General features: G+C 39.4%; 1 protein-coding gene across 3 annotated transcripts in view; it reads left to right on the forward strand.

Annotated features, from left to right (window-relative positions):
• Positions 1–22,300, forward strand: part of CERS6 (ceramide synthase 6) — a 270,735-nt gene extending 248,435 nt beyond the window's left edge. Inside the window, exons 9-12 of one of the 3 annotated variants that reach the window (XR_013762562.1) lie at positions 12,940–13,096; positions 13,701–13,724; positions 16,235–18,701; positions 18,737–22,300. Coding sequence is in view for 2 of the 3 variants with exons in the window: in XM_079131867.1 (XP_078987993.1) it covers positions 12,940–13,096; positions 13,701–13,724; positions 16,235–16,384 (331 nt within the window). In the remaining variant the exon portion in view is untranslated. Of the gene's footprint in view, positions 1–12,939; positions 13,097–13,700; positions 13,725–16,234 lie in introns of all 3 variants that reach the window. The other 2 variants (XM_079131867.1, XM_079131868.1) reach the window with 2 other exon arrangements.
• The last annotated feature ends 965 nt before the right edge of the window (positions 22,301–23,265 follow it).

Below are 23,265 nucleotides of genomic sequence, written 5' to 3' on the forward strand. Positions count from 1 at the left end.
GCCTACCATCCTAATAACTTTATTTTCAGGAACCTAATGTTCTCATTCTTTTTTTCTGTTGCGTGTCTAATGCTTTCAATAAAGCTAAAGCCTTGGCGGTAAACAGGCCAAAAACAATTATCATGGCGCAATGCTCTGAAAAATTATGCCTATGGGTATAAATATTGCAAGGGACATGTGAGGAGTAGTCCTGCTTGGTCTGTACTTGCCAGTGTGTCTGGCAAGGACACTCATGGTTGCTGAAGTGAGGGCCCACCTCCTGTCCATTTGCTTGGAATAGAATGGACCAAGTGTTTCCCATTATCAGTACCTAGTATTTAATTAAAGGTCCACAAGTGCCTTGGCAGGTCCAATGCAGTCATTGCCCTCTTAGAGCTTATGCTGCATAGAGGAAGCAGTGAGATCCAGGGAAAATATCTAAAACGAAATAGATATACATTAAAGGACAGTTTGTAGGAAGAGACCAGGCAGAGGGGACCCCTACCCCGTACACTCTCGGCTGGGAATGACCTCGGCCTACTCTGGAACACAAAGATTGATAATTTAAAAAAGAAAAAAAAAAAAAAAAAAAAAAGAGGTAGATGAGGTTGGAAAGGTAGAAAAGGAGCAAATCAAATTAGGGATTTATGTGGGCCCTGTTGCCTCTGGATACTTAGCTCCTTGGAATGGTTGCTTGATGAGACATCGATTGCCTTTCCATATGAAGAGTTTTCCTTGGATCAAGATAGTTTAGGTGAAGAAGGTGCAGTTTGCCCTAGGGCCTCATACTGCATGGGGCTCTCCCAGTAACTGAAGCTGAGTTTGGAAAGAGCATCACGCACTCAGAAGATGTGTACACTGATGTATAATATGACCAGTCACATAGAATATACCAATATTTCAACCCCAATTCCTTTACTAGTCTATGAGTACTTTGAAGCTCGCTATTATATATTACCATGCTTCCTGGTTACTGTCAGGCATAGACAACAAACTTAATAAAGTTACTTCCACTTAACTTTTTTGATTACCAAATAATTAACCAAGCTTCCCTTGCTGCCTTTACTTGCTTTCATGTTATAGCTGCAAAATGTAGGTGTATGGTTGGGCTAAATATCATTGATAGCTTTGAGCCCGATTGGAAGCCTTATCACCTCAAAGCTGATTCTAAAAGCCAACACAAATTCCAGCTATGTGTTAATCAGCTGTTTTGCTGCTGTGACTAAAAGATCCAACCAGAACAATTGTAGAGGAGGAAAAGTTTATTTGAGGGCTCACAGTTTCAGAGGTCTCAGTCCATAGACAGCTGACTCCATTCCTCGAGGCTCAAGGTGAGGCAGAACATTATGGTGGAAGAGTGTGGCAGAGGGAAGCAGCTCACATGACGATCAGAAAACAGTGACTTCACTCACCAGATACAAATATATACCCCAAAGCCATGCCCCCAATGTTCCACCTCCTCCAGCCACACCCCACCTGCCTTCAGTCACCACTCAATTAATCCCATCAGGTGATTAATTCACTAATTGGGTTAAGGCTTTCATAACCCAATCATTTCTTCTCTGAACCTTCTTGTATTGTCTCATACGTGAGCTTTTGGGGGACATCTCCCATCCTAACCATAATAAGCTCATAGCAGTAAGTGTCAGGTTAAGAATCTAGGGGCTAGAAACAGATTGGATTCTTCTTATCCACTGTGGTACCAATAACTGACTCTTCCGAATAAGTTGATCACCTTTCCTAAGCAGAGAAGGGACTGAGGATGTGGTTTAGGTGTGGGTTGCCACAGGGAATTTATTTATTGCCCAGGTCCTGTGCTAGTATGCAGAGCGCCAGTGGATGATTGGGAGTTAGCTGCAGGGTACCCACATCCCCTGTCTCCAAATGAAGCCATCCCAAACACAGCTTCCAAAAGATTACTGCTAAATCAAACCCTTAATCTGGAACCACCACCCACCGATTTCCAAATCATTGAGAATTTCTTATATATTTTACTGTGATTTCCAAATATTGAGCATTTCTTATATTTTTTTACTGTAAATCCAAACTTCTCTTCCCAGAAAGACTTTCAACAAAATGATGTCAACTAACATTCCTTACTTGACTGCCAACTTATGAGTACCCTTATAAACTGTCCTGATTTCTTGTGAGTACTTTTGTTTTTCTAGCCTACTGTGCTAGTGCTTAAAGTACCCCCTTACTTGGAACACCTGTTACATGTAAGATATTCTACCTTAATAAGCAATGTGTTTCTCCAATTCTCCTATACTTATTTGTAAACTCTTGAGTTTAAACTGAATCCCATCCATTCTAAAATCCCTCAGGATACAATTGCTTGGGTGGACAAAGGGTGATCCAGATGTCTGGTAATTTTAGAAGATGTCATTTTTTTTTTTAAATTCAGCATATTAATTAAGGAATATTGATTGTGTTTGACATTGGAATTTTTCCAGTAGTGTGGAGTTGGACGGTCCATGCTTAAAGCCTGTGCACAGATTGAAAATTAGAGTGTAATATGGTAAGATCTGTTGCTGGTAGCTTCCAGCCTTGTTGGATGGAACAGGAATGTGAGGTGAGGACTGTAGTCTCTCACTTCTACTGCCACTTCTCTCACATCTGGCCTGGCCTGTGTATTCCTGACAGCCTCATATAACATGTGGCAGCTGGTGACTGAATGTGACAAGGAACTTGGCCCATGGCTGGCCTCAGCAGCACAGCCGAGTGCTTATGGAGGAGTCTGTGTGGCCTTTGTATCTGATTTACATGTACTGCTGCTGAAGGCAGCTAAGTTTCTGCACATTGTTTGCTCTCAAATATCACATCTGCTCAAAGCCTTGATCCTTCATGGGTTCCTTCTTAAAGATGGAATTTTTGTACTTTTCCCCCTTATTTTCTACTTTCTTACTTTTATCCTTACTTCTAGGAGTAAAGCACAAAACAAAGTCTTTCTTTTCTTTTTCTTGGCCTTGATCATTAGGCTAAATTTAAAGAAGCATATGACTCACTTGAGAAGAATTTGTCTATACATGTGGGGCTTCTTTTGTACAGAGAATACCATCAGAACAAGTGAAATTTTAGCTAAATGTGAAAACCTAAGAATTAATAGAGCTGTTTATGTTAGAGTTCAGGAAATCTTTAGTAATTATCTTGTCTTAGATTTTTATTTTGTAAATGAAGAAACTCAGACTCTGAAAAAAATAATAAGAGTCACACATGATAGAGCTGGCAAATGCAGGAACTGAGCCTAGAGTTGGGGTGTTTTGCTTCTGGTTCATGCATTAGACTCAGTGATGTTGGCTCTTTTCTGAGTTCACTCACATCCTAGCCATACTCCCAAACACATCCATTATTGTCTGCAGCACTATTCCAATAGTTAACATTATTTCAATTTCATTTTAATCAGAGTACTATGTTTTTGTTGATTGATTGCCTTGTTCTTATTCAATGCATATAATTTCATGTATGTCATTTTTATTTCAAGCTCATGAAGCCTGCAAGAGCAATTTTTCCTTATCTACATCTCTGCATTTACTCACCTACAGTTTTTAGCCCTTTGATTTTGAGCATCTAATAATTCAATTCCATGAATTCTTGACTTCTTCTGGGGGGAGGCAATTTGTTAAAATCATGATTGTTATATCTCTCTTGCCAACCAAAAGAATAAATATAATAGGGTGAGAATGTCCCTCAGGACTGTAGGCCTGTGATATGCTTTCTCTTCCCAAACTTTTCAGGGACATTTTTCTAAGATAAAATTAAAGATTGAATCCTGGAAATATTTACATAAAAACAGATATCAAAAACAGTACTATTATACTTCCAGTGGAATCCATGTGTGTTTGAGAAATTCTATATACCAAATCATATCCCTACACACAGAGCTACCTAGAGGTAGCTGCATAGGTAGAAGTAAGAGATGGTGCCTTCTTTTCTACCCCACCCTGCTGCTTCCACCCTCCCTACCTGCTAGTGGAAAAGGCTGGCATGGCTTGGTATTAGGGACAATTTGAGACAGCATCAGAAGGGAGATGCCAGAGCAATCTGCAGAGGCAAGCAGGTTTTCTGGAGGATGGGAATCTAGGCACCAGAACCTGGGGGAACCATAACAGAGTCCAAAAAGAACTATGACTCTGAGTCTCTGAGCTAGAAAGGCATGAGATAGGAGAATAAGGAAGTTAGGAAGGAACAGCGACAGCAAAATACTCTTTAGCATACCTTTTGAACCCATCAACCAGCTGGTGTGTGCAAGGTGAGGGGGCCTGGACTTCTTAAAGGGCCAGAGGTCACGGACACACTAGAGGCCATATATTTTACATGTATAATACATAATATTTGTTCAGTATTCAGAAAAATTTTAGTAATTTCAAATTAGTTTATTACATGTTGAATATCCCTTATCCAAAATGCCTGGGACCAGACATTTTTCAGATTTTAGAGTTTGGGGGCTTTTGGAATTTTTGCATAGATTTTACAGTTCAGCATCCCAAATCTAAAAATCTACACAGCTACAATCTGAAAATCCAAAATGCTCCAAAACCCAAAAGTTTCTTTGGCATCATGTTAGCACTTAAACATAATTCTTAGCATTTTGGATTTCAGATTTTCAGATTAGGAATGCCCAGCTTGTGGTTAAGGCACTGCCCTAGGAAAGCTTCTGTCTCCCTGATACACAGAGAAGTCTCACAACCAGGCATGTGAGTGGACAGAGCAGGACCAACCTGAAGTCCTGACACCTGGAGTACCCTCTTCTTTTCTAATGATGCTGACTCTCCTCAAGCTTCCAAGCAAAACAGTTGGGGTTTGATCCCCGAATAATGAAATACTGAGAATTTTTTTCCAAGAGCCAAGACCCTTACTGGAACCTTCTGGAGGGATTTCAAGGAAGTTGAAAATTGGTGTTCTTCCTGTCTTGCCAGCCTGCACCTGATGGCTCCTGAACCTCATTCCCAGCTCCCATTTGCTAAAAAATTTAATCAAGAGAACACATTCTCTATTTTGATGTACTTTTTAAAAGAGAGAGAGACATCTAGAGATAATGTGTTTAGATTTAAAATAACAAAGTCTCTATATTGGGACCTTGGATAATTAAATACTATTTTGGGATCTCAATCTTCTGACCAAAAAACCCAATGTTATGTATATTATATCTGTTCTGTCACCTATATAGGTTAATAAAAAGACTCAGCCTAATAAAATGCAAAGTCTTTGACCATATTTCAAATAGGACAAAGTATCACTGTAACTCAAGTTCTCTTAAACCCTTCAGTTAACTAGATAGCCACATATTTCACCAATGCTTTCTGGCCCTTCATGTCCAGGGATGCTCTTTTTAAGTCTCCAGCACAGAGGTGTGTAACTGGGTGCTGAATGCTTTGTTCCCTTTTTTAGGGAAAGTGCAGGCCATATCACTCCCAGGGGCTGTGACCAAGGGACTGGCCATGTTCCCCACACCCCTGCAGGCTCTTCTGGCCTCAGAGCCTCTCCCACACGGGGACCCTGTCTAACTTGTTCATGAGACAATACAAATGACCCAGCCCCAGCAAGGACCTGAACGGAAAGCCAAAATGCGAGCTCTTCCCAAGAAGCGTGTAACTAGAGCCACTTCTCTGAATTCCTGTTTAAATAGTCACATTGTAGCTGGAACCTTCCTGCCAGGCAGCTGGACTTCCCACTCTAACGTCAGAAGCCAGTGGAGTCCCTCAGAGTGGGTTCAGTGAATTCTAAGAGTCACCAGGTTTTTCTGCTTTCACTCAGTTAATTGATTAGACCTAACAATTTCAATGCTAAAGCACATAATACAAAACCAGAGTTCTAAATTGGTGTGTATTTAGCCTTTATTTTCTCACTTCTTTGGAGAAAAAAAAAAAAAAAAATACAATCCCTAGGGAAGAAAGGGAAAAGGAGACATAAGCAAGGAAAACCATGGCAATCAAGGCACAGGGAGTGTGCCCTGCCATTGGCCCTGCTAGGAGTGGTCCCTGCAGTGGACATGAGCGGAAATAAGTCCTTTAAGGGAGGAGCATGCACATTTGGGAAGGTTTTAGAGCATGTTCTTCTATTCTGCCTACTAAGATGGGACAATGGTTTTAAACTCTTTTAGAAAATTGGAGGAATGAGATGAGCCCCTGGAATCTCTCTCTCAGATTTCCACCTGCCCAGCTAAAGTCAGCCTTATGTAACCTTTTCTCAAATAAAGGATATTTGAAGATATGCATAAACCTCAGCCCTTCTGAAGAGAAAAGCCAAGCAAAGGGCAAGGGGCTGGCATTCCCATTTTCTGAGCTGCATTCAGAAAGAGATCTTTGATTTTGTGTCATCAGTTAAATAAACCCAAATGGGTCATTTAAAGCAGGAAGGGCCTGAAACATGGCTACTAGAAACCAGATTATGAGCCCCAAAAATAACCCATCACAGGAAACCAGAGCAGAGAAAGACCAGAAGGGTCTTTGTGAAGGCTAAGCTACAGGTGTGCACTTGGTCTTGTGTGGTTGGGGCTGGCTCTGAGCGCCATCAATGGGTGAAGGCTGAGAGATCTGGGAGATTGAGTCCAGAAATAGTAGGGTCCAGGGCCCAGATTGGTATTAAGGGAGGTTCAAATCCAAATCTGGTTCCTCACCCCCACCCTGCCTACCTACTATCTTTGACCTTGGGGATGTTATTTATACTCTCTGTGCTTCAGTTTCCTCATCTGAAAAATAGGAATATCAACAGTGTACCCCCTATGTTTGGGGAGGTGGGGGTAGAATTTTTCCCACAGGGCTTATTTCATGAGGATTAAATGAATTACTATATAAATCCTAATAAGTTAACAGTTAAAGATTAATATTATTTACTTTTAATAGATATTAACTAGTATCAAGATTAATACTATATGGGAATCTCATAGGAATGTTGGAAGGACAAAATGAAATAATGTATCTAACATATTTGGCATGGTGCTTAACATCTATTAACTGCTCAATAAAGGACAGTTGTGGGAACCAGGCAAAAGTTTGTTTACCAGACCATAGGCAACAAAAAATGTAGGCAGAGGGCAGAAAACAAGCCTGCTGGAATCAGGACATATTTGAAAGACACAGCCCTGGCTAGGATGACTCAGGCTAGGAGACAAGGAGCATAGAAAGGAGACCAGGCAGGGAGGGGTTAGGAACATAGGCAGACAGCAAATGGGCACCAAGAGGCCAGTGACTCATTTTGAGAAAAACCTCTGCCCCAACCAGGAAGTCACCAGTTACAAACTTGCCGTGATCAGAGACCGATTAGTAGGTCTGGTGGGGCTTTGACTAGAACTAACACTAATAGGACCCATGCTTGATTGGGATAGGGATTCAGACAGAACTAATATGTCCATTTCTAAATGAAAGAGTTTGCCACGTTCAGGTTCAGATTCCTGTCAGGGATAGAAAAATCACTTCTATGTTTGCCACAGACTAATAGGTAAGTGAAACTATTATTCAGGAGAATTAGGCACCAACCCACAAATTACCCAGACACTGTCCTCCCCAACAGGGAACACACTAAGGACACCAGTGTTGTGCAGAATCCAAGCTTACTGAAAGCCAGCAAACTGCAAAGATGCCTTTCAGCCTCGTAGCAATCTATACTGACCAACCCTTGACCAAGATGTAATTGAGGCCTAGAGTCTTTATTCAAGAAACTGTACACAAGGTTTCCTTGTAATAACGAATTGGTTACCTGACTTCCAGATTTTAAGTGCCCATGATTTCTCTTTAGTGTAATTTTAAATGCATTTCTATTAGCATGTGCTTTACAATGGGCAAACATGCTAATAGATTATCGACAATCTCCGAGTAGAATCTACTTTTTATTTATGTTGTGCATAGGTCAAATGCACACACATGAGGAAATATATTGAAATCTGGGGCAATAATGACAAAACCATTCAAAAGCTCTGAAGTAAAGACAGTCTAACCTTGACTGCAAAGCATGTTTTATTTTTCAAGGTTTCCTCACTGGCATTAGGTACCGCTCCTCAGAACAATTCCTAACTCTGACTCCCTGCTCCTGAAGAAAGCTTGGCTGTCTTTGGATACTTGATGTGAGTCTAATTATTGTGGGGTTTTAAAATAGAACATTCACCTCAAGCTCAGACAGAACTCTGGTAGGGGAAAAGGACAGAGGCAAAGCTTTGGTCACCTGCCATGACCTCATCAAGAACATCTACCTGTAACTCATTCACACACTGAAACCACCTGGGCTCTCTTTAATATCTCAATTACCACTCTGTGTATCGCCAGTATTTTAAAAGATGTATGGTGCTGAGAGGGAGAATGTTCATCCAGCTTTATAAACCACAGCAGAATTAAACTCTAACTTGGAAAATGCAATAAGAATGAATGAAATTAAGCATCGGAGCTGGCTTTTCTGAATGAGAAATGGAGATCTTTTCATGCTGCGTTTTGATATTATGAAACTTCTTGAGTCCCAGTCCTTCAGGGGAAGGGAGAATGATTTAAGTCACACCGCTGCTTAGAATGCAAATGAATACAGCCTTAAATTACATATAAAACTGAGACTACTCTGTTTTCTTTGTTTAACAAGAGGTTGTAAACTCTTCTGCATGAATGTATGCATCCTACTGCCACAACTCCTGTATAATATTTCTGTGATAATCAAATCTAAGATGAATTCACAAAAGGTGAGAATGAATAAAACTAACTCTAGGGCATAGCCAAATTAAATTCTTATGATTCATTAGGCAGCTGTTAAAATAACCCACTAAGACTAAGTTACTGGGGTGGAAAGTAATGTATCTGCACATCACCAGTGAATTGCTTGAGCTCAGCCTTGCCCAGCAGGTATCCATTTCTGCCAAGAGTCATGCAGGGAGCAAAAGTCTCAGCCTGGAGCTCCTTCATCCCATTAGTTGATGGGATTTTTAGAAGGGATGACATAATCTGGAGATCAAGTGGTTTCTGTGCTGGGGCTCCCCCCTGGCAAAATGTTCTGGCAGAACAGGTCCCGTTGAGCTTGCTTTGTGCATGGGTGGTGCGCCATCTCGTGGTTATGTGAAGCCTAACGTGAAGAGAAAGAAAAATGGTCTGCCTCCAGATTCTGTATGACTCCAGTAAAGCTGCAGTAGAGGTTTGACACTGTAATATAATTATTATTTAGGAAACAAAAATGATATATTTTCTTAGAATCATTATGTTGATCACAAATTCTAGTGGGGGTGGCACTGATATTATAGTAATAATTTGAGCTAATAAGTTGCAAGCCGACAGTGTACAAGTATTTTGTTTGGCCCACAGAGTGCTTTCTTCCATTTTAGTCTATTGAGGTATGGGTCACACATGCAGTAGAGAGCATGAACCTTCAGAATGTAGCCTGGTGCTTGATACATTTTACATTTATATTTCTTCACATGTATATAATCCATGTACTCATACCTAGATCAAGATATGGAAGTTTCCAGCATCCCAGCAGCCTCATTCCCCTTGTTCCCCTCAGTCCTCCCTCAGAGATGACTGCCATTTTGAACTCTGCCACCAGAGATTTATCATGGCATCATTAAAGTACATACTCCTGGCCCCAAATCCAAGGGTAAAAATCCTATAAGTCACCATTGTAATAGTTGTAAGGTTTCTAAACATTCTGGCTTTACTGTTTTGCAGAGTCCTGGTGTCAATGTTCTCCCTCCACAGTGGAAATTCCTAATATTTTTCTTACCTACCTTTTCACTGAGAGATACATCTATGCAGTGTAGTGAGCGTATTTTCCCAAGTGTTACTGCAAGCAGCCAAAGCGATTTTCAAAGAAATTCTGTGACATCTTAGAGGTGCCACTGACTGTCATGGCCAAGCTGATGAATTCTGATGCAGCATTTCAGAATGAATATGAATGCCTTATTGCCTGCAGCTGCTTTGACACCCTGTTCAAATTAAGCCAAGCAGTAGCATCTGTCCTGGATTCATAATGGTGAAAAAGGATCTCAGCTTATAATCCACCCAAGCCTTTAATAATGAATAGCACAATGCAATCACTGTTGCTATTGTATGTGACCACTTTCCATTCAAATGAAACCAAGTTCTTTCTGGACATCAAAATGTATAGTTATATGTCAAGAAACAGCTAGTTTTGAAATAAAGTTGTTATTTCAGAGCTTTCTTGCACATATTTATTTATTGGATTGTTGGATAAGCAGACACACATTCAGTCAACAAACATGGCTAGCAAATACGTTACTTCTAGGTGCTTTGCAAGGTGTCAGAGATAAAAGTGTAAGGTGTGCTGGTGTTCCCACATTGCACAAGTTGAGCCTTGTTTAGCTCTTTTGTCCCCTGGCCTGCAAGCTGGCATTTAAAGGAATCACTGCCTCTTATACAATAATCAAGGCAGCATTATGGGCATTTTCCTAATGTACCCCTTTTCACAAATGGCTTATATTTTTTTCTAATTATTTCTCTCTCTCTCTCTCTCTCTCTCTCTCTCTCTCTCTCTCTCTCTCTCTCTCTCTCTCTCTCTCTCTTCACATGTATTTCATGGAGTTAAGTTTGATACCATGAATTTTCCTCTAGCATTAGAAACTCTTGAAACATATTTGATACTTTGACTTCACAATTTCTGAAATTAGAATGAAAACATTTATTAGCCATTCTGTGTTAGGGGATATGTTAATCATTTGCTGTTTTAAAAATGTTTATAGACATTTTATTTGAAATGAAGTCTTTCATTTCCTGCCATACTCTATGACCAGAACTTCTAGGATACTGCTAAATAATAATGGCTAAACTGGCTGTCCATGGTTTGTTCTTGATTTCAAAGGAAGTAACTCTGGAGTTTATTAATATACTGGTATGAAATAATTAAAAATCATAGTCCTTTGAGTTCTAATTTTTAAACATCAAGAGTGGAGAATTTAACATTACCAAGTATCTTTGGGGCAATTGAAATAATTAAGTTGTACTGATTTGACCAATGGATATGAAAGTTATATTAATTTAATATAAGTCCTTCCTCTGAGTGAATACTAGTCTATCATGCATTACTATATTTTAGCAAATTGTCAAGTTTAATTCCATACTATTGTTTATCATTTAGGGACATATGTTTGTTATGCATTGTTCTTTAGAGATGACTAGTATAACGTATAGCAGGATTAAAAATAAACGGTTAATCTTATTTTAATCTATAAATGGGGTTGCTGAAATTGAGGGCAAGGAACCTGTTTATGTGCATTTTTCTTCCTTTTTTTCTTGACCTCTTATCCCAGTTGCCTCAGGGCTCTTTGTGTTTCATGACTCCATGAAGTACTTTCCTTAACCTCTCTCTAAGCCCTCATCACACCGTTTCTTAGGTTGGAATTCTCTGTATTGCCTTCGGTTCTTGTATGAGTGGTCCATGTCGTAGATTTGAGAGCTTCTGGTCCAACCCCCTCAGCCAGCAGTGTCCTCCACCTTGCCCATCCTATAGCATCAGATTGGTCCCAGTGATGTGTTGCAGTGCAGGGGTAAAATGTGCTTAGATGAGTTTTCTTGTGACCATCCTGAGATCTCTGAACCAGCCCTATGACTGCTGAGGAACAGAGCAGGGGAAAAAGCAATTCCAAAATTATGTGAGCGCCATGCTGCTCTGGGCAGCAGTATAGGTCAGAAGACGTAAGTTATCTTCTAGGGACGTGGCAGTAGACACAGACAGAGACCCGAGCAGGCTCTAGGGCTGGCCCCATGTGTCTGCTCCAGTGGCTGCTCCATCGAGGGATGCTGGTGGATGATAGAGTGCCAGCTACTTCAAATAATGTCCCCTAACTCATATAATGCTCCTACACACTCTTAAAACTTAACACTTCATTATGCTCTAATAATTTTTGTCTAAAAAAAATCCTCTGAATACTTAAGACCTCACTTTAAAATGATGTCTTTCAATTGTCAATTCTTTCCCAGGAAAATTCCCAGACTTGCAAAATTAAGGGTCCTCTAGTTGCCCCCACACACTAGGTATAAGCCTTGATCCCCCACATACCTTAATTTCCACAGTGTGTGGCAAGCAGTTTGCATTGAACTCATGTTTCTGGGATTAATTTTTTTTCTTAATATTATTGAGTGGTATTATACTTACTGAAGGACCAAGAGCAACTTTAAAAACCATGCAGGTCTTTTAACAAGTAGGTAGATGTAGAATTGCATCCAACAAGAGTGAAAATGAATGGAAGAAATGGTGACAACAGTGAAAGGGAAATCAAATGACCCAGCAATTCTACTTCTGGGCTTTTACCCAAGATACGCACAATAAAAGAGATATTGTACACCCCTGCCTTAGCAGCATTGTTTAGCCAAAAGGTGGAAGCAACCAAGTGTCTACTGACAGACAAATGGGTAAGCAAAATGTAGCATATACACATAACTCGGCCTTGAAAAGGAAGGAAATCTTGATGCTGGCTGAAACTCGGGTGAACCTCGAGGTCATTATGCTAAGTGAATAAGCCAGTCACAAAATGACAGCGATTATGTGATTCCATTCACCTGCAGTGTGGCACCCAGAGATGGCAGGTTCACAGAGATGGCAAGTAGAACGGTGGTTGGCTGCTGGGGGCCGGGGGTTATCAGTTTTGCAAGACTCTCAATTTTGCAAGATGAAGGGTTGTGATGATAGATGGGGTGACCATGACACCACAAGGGGAACTGACTTAATGCCACTGAATGTCACTTAAGAATAGTTAAGATGGTAAATTTCATGTTAATGTATCGTGCCACAATTTTGTAAAAAGTGAACAGGGAAAAGTACAGTATTGGAGCTAGAATTACAATGCAAACCAAACCACCCGGCCAGTGCTCCAGGCAACAACTCTTCCAAGGACCTGCTCGGCCTTCAGACCATCTTTCCTGGAAGGGAGTGGTTTGGGGAGTTGTTGGCCTTGTGCTTCCGAGATGTCACCAGGGTTCCTTGGAGAGCAAAGTGAAATGCGAAGTTCAGTAATCACTTTCTTCTTCTTCTTCTTAGGGTGTTAAACACCACATTATTTGAGAGCTGGGAGATCGTTGGACCTTACCCTTCCTGGTGGGTTTTTAACCTCCTGCTGTTGCTAATACAAGGGTTGAACTGCTTCTGGTCTTACCTGATTGTAAAAATAGCTTGCAAAGCTGTTTCAAAAGGCAAGGTAAGCTAAAATTCACTTCTGATATGTCCCAGAAAATTTTGTAGGTTGGTTTGTTTTGTTCTCTGAAACAACTATTATTTCAGATTTCATTGAAATCTATGTCATGTCTTCAATTTGAGCAAAGCCACATAAAAATATAAACTAAATTATTTTTCCCTTTTAATTCACTTTTGAAGTCTTTATATTGCTTTAATGTTGATGCCCAGTGATCTACATGTGCAGGTTTAGTTTTAATGATGATATATTATTTGTTGTGTCCTTTCTCTTCTTCTCTGTCTCCCTTGGTCCTTCTCTGACTATATTTATATGGAACAGAAATTTGATAATTTCTTTCCTTTTTTGAGAAGAGTTACTTGGTGCAGTATGCCAATTTAAAAAAATATCTCCCAAATTGAAAAATAAATATATTCATGATTTACTTGTCCAGCAACATTTAGTTAAATCTCTTTGATTGCAAGTGGACTCATGAGGCTGACTTGCTTAACGCTTCCTTAAAGTTTCTTGAGCCTCAGCCCCTTTGTGTAAAACAGTAACTTTTCCAGATTGTTCTCTATGACATTTTCTTACTTCATTGTTTGTTCTCTTCCTCCTGCCATCCTGGAAGGCTGGGAAGTGGAACCCTTTACATGTAAGTTTCTCATACTTTCTCTTTCCCTTACCTGGGTGCCACATACCTGTTGCAGGGACCCCTGAATGCTTTTGTTTCATGCATATTGTCTGTCTCATCTGTTAGCACTCACTCAGGGCTTCATGTGAGGCATGGTTTCCATCAGCTACAAAGGACTCTAGGAACAGCTCTGGCAGTGCCCTATGGTGTGAGCCTGCAGTCTGTTAAATTTTGCATGATCCAACAGGGGAGGAGAGGAATTTCTTTCATTGGTGTTTAACATGTTGGCCAAAACACAGAAATAGACCAAAGTGAAGTAGGAGAAATAAAACTAGTTGAAGAGTTGGGGAGAGGATCAAAGTCTTGCAGAACAGAGGCCTGGGCATCAGCTGTCTGCCAGATCTGCACAGCCACAGGCAGCCCTTGGGCCCCTTGGCTTCATGAAGCCTCACAGAGCTGGCCCCTCCACCAGGGGAGTCAAGGCATCTAGTCATGTACAGTGAAGCCAGTTCCCACGTAAGCCCAAAATATTTTTTTTGATCAATTAATTGTTTAGAAATTTAAGTTTATGTATTCCTGTGACATCTTACACTTTAAAATGAACATGTAGTTCTATTAAAAATATTCTTTTTTCTTTTTCTTTTCTTTTTTTTTTTTTTTTTTTTTTAGTATGGGGAATTGAACCCTGGGACAACTGAGTCACATATCACCAGTCCTTTTTATTTTTTATTTAGAGACAGGGTCTCAGCAACTTAAGACCTTGCTAAGTTGTTGAGGCTGGCTTTGAACTCACAATCCTCCTGCCTCAGCCTCCCAAGCTGCTGGAATTACAGGCACATACACCCAGCCTAAAAATATCCTTATGCTCATTTGGATACAGATTAAATCAACATGCACAATACCGTCAGCATGATAATAACAAAAGATGCAAAGGGGCTGGATTAAATGATATATGTCTTTATTGCATTGCTGTTTCCACCAGATGTATCCTCTTCCCTCTGATTTCTATTCCTTATTATATCTAAATTGTCCTTCCTTTGAAGGTAACATAAGTGTAGATTTTTCCAAATGCAATTAAAAATAATCTTACTAGGCATGCAAATGTAAATTCATCACTCTCTGCAACTGGAATTTTCTACTAGCAGCTTAATTTATGACTAATGGACTTAAAAACATAATGGAGATCTACAATGATGCCGTCTCTGTGACCCATGTTTTTAAAGCTGGTATCTTCTCCGTCATGTTGGTGTCTCAGTATCTGAGTTCTTTTAGAGTGGTCTGTGTGAGTTCAGTGTCATCTCCAGGGGCACCAGAGTGAGGTTCATTTGTTTGATACTTACTCCACCACTGGTTGGAATGGAGCAGTAGTTCTCAGCATTTACTTTCTCCTGTCCCCTCCTCAACCATGAGAGATGACATTCTCTCACAGTAATGGTGGCTCCCCAGGTGGTAGATTCCAGGGTTCTCAGGTTGGTGTGGTGATGGCACAGTAGAAGATATGATGTTAAAAAGCCCCAGTTAATTCTGAAATACCTACCAGAGATGCTGCAGTCTCCCCGACCCAACCCCTAGAAAATTGCAGGATGCCAGTTTAGGAAAATTCTGTGAAGCTACACCAAGAGGTCCCTTTGGCCACCCCACTTAAAAATTAAGTGAACTAGGCTCAGTTATTTAAAGATATTAAGATCTGGGGGAAAATGCTGACCATAATTTAGATTTATGGAATAGGAGTTTCAAGCTCTTTAGTTTTAAAAACAATACAGTATTTCCTTAATTTCCTCCAAATAACTTCCTTGCTAGATAGTAGGATTTTTTTCATCCTTTATGGTAGCATACAGATTTATGTCTTAATCGATTGAAGAAACTGGCACTACTGATTCAAGAAATTGGTCAATTCTTGAGGATCTGGGCAGTGAATTTTTCCCTGGAAATAGCATAAGCTAGACTCACCTAGAATGTTCTTAAAATGGCTTCTGATGCCATTAGTTGTTATGTGATGTATAAAACAAAATTGCTAATATTAGCAGACAGAAAAGCAGATTAGATCATCAAACAGTGTATTACAAAACCAAATGGGAATGATTTTTTTATAATGATCTGAACTAGTGAGTATTTCTATTAGTTGTGGTTAATTGAGAGCTGACTTTAAATAATTCTCTAGGAAAAGAAGTCATTAGAAAGTAAATTGATTCATTTGTACCCAGTTTCTGTGGTGCCATTCCATAGTATAGTAAGCCACTTTTGAGTAAGAGCAGGATTCATGTTTTCCATATCCAAAGATACTATAAAGAGATCAGCAAGTTCAACCTTGTGATTCTTAAATGCACCTACTTTTCTTTATAACTGACTTTGTCACTCAAATTGTATCTCTCCAGTGAGAGAGAATGTATTACTATGGCAATGTTCTTATCCTCTTTGTTTTTTTAACATTTGGATCAGTTTACCTTCATAGATGATTATATGTGCTTCTGAACATGTCATTTCAACAGGTTTCTTAGAAGCTGGTTACAGTCACCTTCTTGTGTCTACAGGTGTCCAAGGATGATCGAAGTGATATTGAGTCTAGCTCAGATGAGGAGGACTCGGAACCTCCGGGAAAGAACCCCCACGCTACAACTACCAATGGGACCGGTGGTACCAATGGGTATCTCCTGACCGGTCCTTGCTCCATGGATGATTAATTACTCGAAACTCTACATCCCGAACAAAGTGAACTGTTTGCTCCTGGAAGTATTTAATAAGTTGCAAATGCAGTTCCTTTCATAATATCTCAGCACCAGAAACAAAAATTAGGATTATCAAAGCATTTTGAATAGTGCACTGCCATATGTCCTGTTTGTGAATGAAGAAGAAATATCATTCTCTATATGTAGGCATGCTGTATGTAATTGACACAAGGGAACAGTATTTGCATTTGTAATGTCTTAGAATATTATTTATTTTTTGTATTTGTTTGTAAATCTGTGGACAAAAAAGGGTTTCCTCACTCCTTTTACTCTCCGGGTTCATGACAGTGAAGGAGATGCTCCATCTGCTTCTACCCTTCTCTCTTGCTGTAGTCCAGTGTGCTGTGAGCCTCAGCTTAGTTTGTTACTTAGCACAAGCAAAATCCAGTGCAAAATTATCCAAGAACTACAAATAGGTTTGCTTTCTTTGTGTTACTCTACCCATTTTGAAGTTGCCTATACAGCTTGGTGACCATTCTCCAGTGTAAAGTATAAAGGATGAACTAAGTTTTTAAATTGTCACTCGTCATGGTCACTTAGCACTTCAAGTTAAACAAGATGTTATTGGGGGACTTTTTTTGAATTTGCATCACATAGCTTTGAAATAGACTTCATTTCTTGTGCACGCAGCCAAGATTTCTTCACTGAGTGTTGTGACCATTTGAGCTTTAGCCTTGTAGTTTACAGTTTTTTACTCTCTGTGGTGAGGTGAAGGCTCTGACGCAGAAGGAAGATGTCTCCTTAAGCTCATGGTTACAAATAAAGAAATCACTGTTAACCCTGGGAATTTGTTCAGTGTTCTGGATGTAATGAAGAGAGCAACTGATTTCAACCAGGTTTTGCCACTGCCCTTGTGATTAGCACAGTCTTCTGTCACCTCAGGAGAAAAGAAGCCAAGTGTATTTGGGGACAGAAAAAGGAGTCTTTCAAGAGTTGGTAAGGGCCACTTCCAATGCAAAGCACTTTCTTACAATCAGCTCTCATGGAAAAGCCTTTCTGGTATCTGACTTGATGTTTTTATTTTGCCAGGCAAAATGAAGCCAAGGGAAGACTGGCCCTTTACTTTTCTCCTTAACCCACAACGACTTTCTTGTTTCTAGAAACTGGGCAGTGTTGCACTCCAAGTCCTTTTTATTTGCTTCTTTGAAGACTTATTTATTTCCAAGAATTTTATTCACATGGAGATATTCCCAGAAAGACGACAGAAAGTCTAATTGGACAATGGCAATATGAGTGATGAGGAAAATTACTGAATTATAAGTCTTCATAAGCATCCTCTACAGCAGTGTTATTTGTTTATGGATAACAAATCATACACGTAAACCAAAGATTTTATCTCTTTTCTTCTAAATTTTAATAAGAGGGAATACAATGGGATCATAAATACTTATTTTACAAATCAAAAAAGTCATCACCTAAAACAGGAACCCAAGCAAAAATTCAGTAATATGAATGAGAGAATCAGAGCACTGTGAAGACAACAGCAAAACCTAGAGAGTGCATGTCCGTTGCTCAGGACCATTCACATCTAACTCGATTTTTTGAAAAACTTAAATCTTTGTGCCCACATTTGCACCTTGTGAATCTGTAGCTAAAAGGATATTCCCCAAAACCTCTCACTGTAATATTAGATCTTCCCCTTACAATACCATATGTTTGTGGCATGGTCCATAGTAATAACTGAAGAGGCTTGGAAGTATGTCTGTTTGTATAGGAACAGTGAACTCATTCTGCTTGTGGAGCCTTGTCATTTAATTTTATGGGACAGACAAATGTCTAGGAGTGTAATTTGTGGATGGTTGAGATTATAAGACCAGTCATAAAACACCTAAATTACTTAGTCATCAAAATACCTGCTCAAAAGCAGTTTATAAGAAGTAAGATCAGGTGTAATGTAGCTGAATTTTGGGAAGGTGGAAGTTTCTAATCAACCAAGGCATGGAACATATTCACCTGACTTTAGTGTCTGGGAAAGTCCTCTGCATGGATGGAATGAACTCAAAAACCACCACATGTCCCAGTTCGAACCATATGACACACTTCAGCACAGGAGAATGGTGTCAGGATCGGCTTGTAGATTAAAGATTTAGAAGAGATGCATAAGATGAAGTAAATTGATTCCTGTCCTTAGCAAAGGCAAATCTAAACAATCTTTTGTTTTTCTCAGAAGTAACTTACAAGGAGGACTGGGGACACTCAGTCTTTCTGACTGATTGGATCAATTTAACACAGTCTTCCACATGTCTATAGATTATATATATACATATTATGTGTATATAATATGTATATATATAATATATATGTTAGGGCAAATTGTTCTTTTGACTAATTAAAATGGAATGGGTAGACTTTCTATGTGTACAAAATGTATCTCTGTTCACTGCTCTCCTATGTTGGCCTGATAAGGCTTGAAAGAACACTACGCAAGGTATCTTATTCACCTGTGCCAGGCCATAGTTTTTGGAGGTGTATTTTGTAAATTCAGCTGTAGGTTAGTGAAAGTGTTGTTTCTCGTTAATTAGCCTGTGGTGATGTCTCCTTTCTCCTGGTCACATTCAGACCTTCCCCAGGTACCAAGGAGTATGTAGAAAGGACTCTAGAAAAAGTAATATTTTAATCTCCAATGTAATAGCTTTTCTAGATCTCTTAGTGGGGTGAAAAGTAGAAAATCAAGTAGAATTTGGCCTCGGGTTAATACATGATATAAAAGTCTGTGATTTGTTGTATGTATATGTATGTTTCTCCAAAAACTGATAAAACCAAAATATTACGAATTCATCTTTATCCATATTATTGTCATAAAAATCATCCACCATGTACACTCTTCTCCTTTGGTCTTGCTCCCTACACAGCTGAGAGTAGTAGAACCCATTCATTATCTTTGCAACAGGGCCATACATGGTGAAATATAGGTCATAGAGTGCCTGAGGTCACACAGAAGCCAAATACAGTTCACATTTCCAAATTTAGTCCTATGGATATTGAAAGAGTAGAGGAGCAACTATCAGTATTTGGGGTTATTCAAGTGTTTGTTGTAAAAATGCAGATGATTGCCATTTGCCCCAGGTTTTATTAACATCCTACTCCTGGTGGGCTGTCACACAGATGGTGTCCTGAGCTTCCATCAGAAAATGCCACAGTATCTGACAAAAATGAATGAGGCAGAAAAGGTAGGCAAGAGCAAGATCAGATCAAGTCATCTTTAGTCAAAATGGCAAGTGAACCTCAAAACGTCCAGTTCTGTTGCCAAACTTTCCACTGAATACAGTCATGCACCATGTGGTAACATTTTGGTCAATGATGAGCCACATATATGACTGGGAGCCCATAAAATTATAATATAGCCTCAGTGCGTAGGCTGTACTATCTAGGTTTATGTAAGAATACTCTGATGTATGTGTAATATTGAAATTGCCTGCTGACACGCTTATTAGAACGTGTCTCTGTTGTTAAGCAACATATGAATATATTTGATAGAGTTTGAATTTGAGCAAATTGAATTCCTTCTTCTTAGGTAGAAAGGATCTGAATCTTCTACTTTGTATTTAAATATCATATTGCTTGGGCTTAGTAAAAAGCGGAACTTCATTTCAGCTTCCTAAGTCTTTGCTAAAAAGCTCTTCAGAGAGAAATTTATGCCTGCTCATGATGACCCCTGTCTATTCATGATTTTGTATTAGTAGTTAATTTTGTCCCTATCTTAGAAACATCAATGCCAAAGTTGCCTGCATATTTGAGTATTTCTTAATTTGAAGTATAAAAAGTAGATGGAATAATTCCAAAGGTTTTATCAGTCTGTGTGATGGTGTCAATATATCCAGAGAGATTTCAAGAAATTATTTGGAAATAAAAGGTTAAATGTTTACATTTCATGTGATATTTGAGTTCTTAAGGTTCTAATAAGCTTGCTAATTTCCTTATCTTTGACTGCTTTCTACTTTGTAGTTAAATAATAATAGCCCAGAAATGTTCCTAACATCCCAATAAGAAAAAAAAAAAAAAAAAAATCAAATCAGATCTAACTCAGCCTGATGAGAAATGATCACATGGCACTTTCAGGTTTAAGTAACTTGTTTGCAAAAAGATGCAGGGAGCTCTAGTTGTGTTGCCCTTGCTATCTAGCTGGACTCAGAAGAAATAATCACAAGCAGTTCATTAATCCCAGTTCTTTATTTTGGCAGGGGAGGTACCAGGGATTGAATTTAGGGGCACTCAACCACTGAGCCACATTTCCAGCCCTATTTTGTATTTTATTTAGAGACAGAGTCTCACTGAGTTGCTTAGCACCTCACTTTTACTGAGACTGGCTTTGAACTTGAGATCTTCCTGCCTCAGCCTCCTGAGCCCCTGGGATTACAGGTGTGTGCACCACTGTACCAGCTAATCACAGTTCTTGGAGAAAAGGCAGCAAGATATTTTTCTTAAATAAAGATGTCCCCAGAATCAGTTGAGGTCTCTCTTGGAATGAAACTGTGCCATTCTCAGATTGCTGTGCAGTAATTAGCACTAGTTCTTTTGCCACCTTTTACCTCTTCCTAGTGATAGGCCAGAGAAGGTCCCTAGGATTTTCCTTTGTGTGCACAGCACCTCCCACCCCTAGGGAATGCTCAGAGGGTACTGAGGAGCCCTGTCCACTCTGCTATTTCAACTCCTCTAATAAATTATTTAGAGGTAGCATACCTGATGCTGCTTTTCATGGAGAAAATTGTATTGGAGAACATTAAAGCATCACAAATATTGTTAATGAGCTCTGCAGACATCCAAAGGAGAACCTTGGTCCTTTCCAAGTAGTTCCAACTTAATTTCAACCCAAAGCCTTTGAAAGAAATGCACTACCAAATGGGCACACAGGAGACCCTGTGTCAAAGAAACTTCAAAAGTCTTTTCATCCAGATGTCTCCCCAAAACTGGGCATTCTCAGGATTGCCCAGGAAGTTAGCCTAAATCTGTCTTGTTGATCTCATTTACTCACGTTCCTTTCAACCTTCTGGAACTCTCCATAAAAGAAAGCCAAGAGGTTGTCACTGTTCTGCTTTTGATTTTTAAATAGCCTTTGCATCGACTATATACTCACCCCTCCTCCTGCCTGGTCCCATTTTTCTCAAAAGAAAAGTATGGTGCACATGAGTGCATGCTTCCATAACACAGGTCCATGAGAGCTAGGTTTCCCAGGTCAGTTGTGTGGCCTGGAAACCAGGGAACAGTGGCTGGTAGTGTGGTTTCTATGTCAGGTGAAAATCAGATTTTATTCCTTTTTTTTTTTTTTTTTTTTTGTCCTTTTTATCTGCAGCAATTGTTTTAAACTCGTTGTAAAGCTGCCCTTAAAAAGCGAAGGAGTTTCAAAGATGAGCTGACAAAAAAAAAAAAAAAAAAAAAAAAAATTAGCTCTGTAATAGGAGCAGTTATGTGATGATTCTGGAACTTTATCTTAGAGCTTCATTAATTTAAACATTAAATTTTGGGAAATCAAGTTTGATTTCCCAAAGTTTCCTAAAGCCCCTCAGCTCCTTGCTTGATATTGTCATCAACTCTGCCCACATAATAGTCATTTACCTCCACAGCCATTTGTTGTCATGGAAGAGGGTGGTGGTTAGTTTTTGGATTTGATTTTTTTTTTCAATTTTCAGTGAAAAATAGGATAAGTAGCAGAAACCTTACTTGTTTTCTTAGGACAATTCAGTGCTTGAGCATCTCTGTCAGAAATGGAATGATGTACTGTTAGCCAATTAGAATTATTTCATGTATTGTTATTGTGTTTTGCTGATTTTTATATGAAAATATAATTATTCATTCTTGATCTCTGGAAGCAATCATTATTATGAGGATCATTTTACTTTGAAAACACTTTCATAATAAAGATAAGTCTTAAGAGTTCAGTGTAAGTGTCCTTTACTGAAAGTGCTAACCAGCTCATGTTGGAAATACATCACACCTTCCTGGCTGGGGTTATATCAGGGCTCATGTCTTCCCAGTCATTTCACATATGCCTCCTCAAGCCCATGATCTCTACCATCACCAAAAGAGTTGTGTTATGTTACAGCCCAAAGCACATGAAACTGCCTGTCTTCATGTTGTCTCAGAGGAGCTTACTGATGGGGGCCTGCACCCCATATTGTTAGACTTTTATCCTCTTTCTCTATCTTTGCTGTGAAACTCTGTCTTCCCTAAGCAACTCTTCTCTTCTGAATTCATGTCATCTAGTATCTCAAAAACCTTAAACATAGCACAAAAATCCAACCAGACACTCCAGTGCTACCACCAATATTATAAAAAATGAAGCAGGAACCCCATTTTTAAAATCTTATATTACAACCATTCCCAACAACAATCTGATTGTAAGCATAAGTTATTCTAGTAAATGCAACCACTAAAATTTCTGTGAGGCACAAAAAGATATACCATAGGAAAATACATCAACTGGGAAACCATGAGCTCTTCCAGTTCTGTAACAGGATAGTCTAACACTGGGAGCATCTCTCCCACATGGCCACGATGCAACCCAGCTTCTCTTTGGCCTCTTCCTTATTGCCGGGGCTGCCATATCCAACCCAGGCATATGTTATTTCTTCCCCCTAATTCTGTTTCCACCAACCCTGCATTTGCTTCAGCAGGAAGAGTAGCAACAACGCCATCATGAAAGAGGGCAAGACAATGAAGCAGGGGAGGCGTACACAGGAGGATGTACTTGGACATTGCTGGTCTCACAGAACCAATTGTCTTGGAGGCAGAGCTGTCACATGAGGGAACAAAACATTCCTAAACACCGATATTTTTTAACTTTTGTAAAGCTTATATTCATGGGTACCAAAAGTCACTGTCAGGTGATTGAGTTGAAG

Source organism: Sciurus vulgaris, assembly GCF_902686455.1.
Source record: "Sciurus vulgaris genome assembly, chromosome: 3".
NCBI lineage: Eukaryota > Metazoa > Chordata > Mammalia > Rodentia > Sciuridae > Sciurus > Sciurus vulgaris.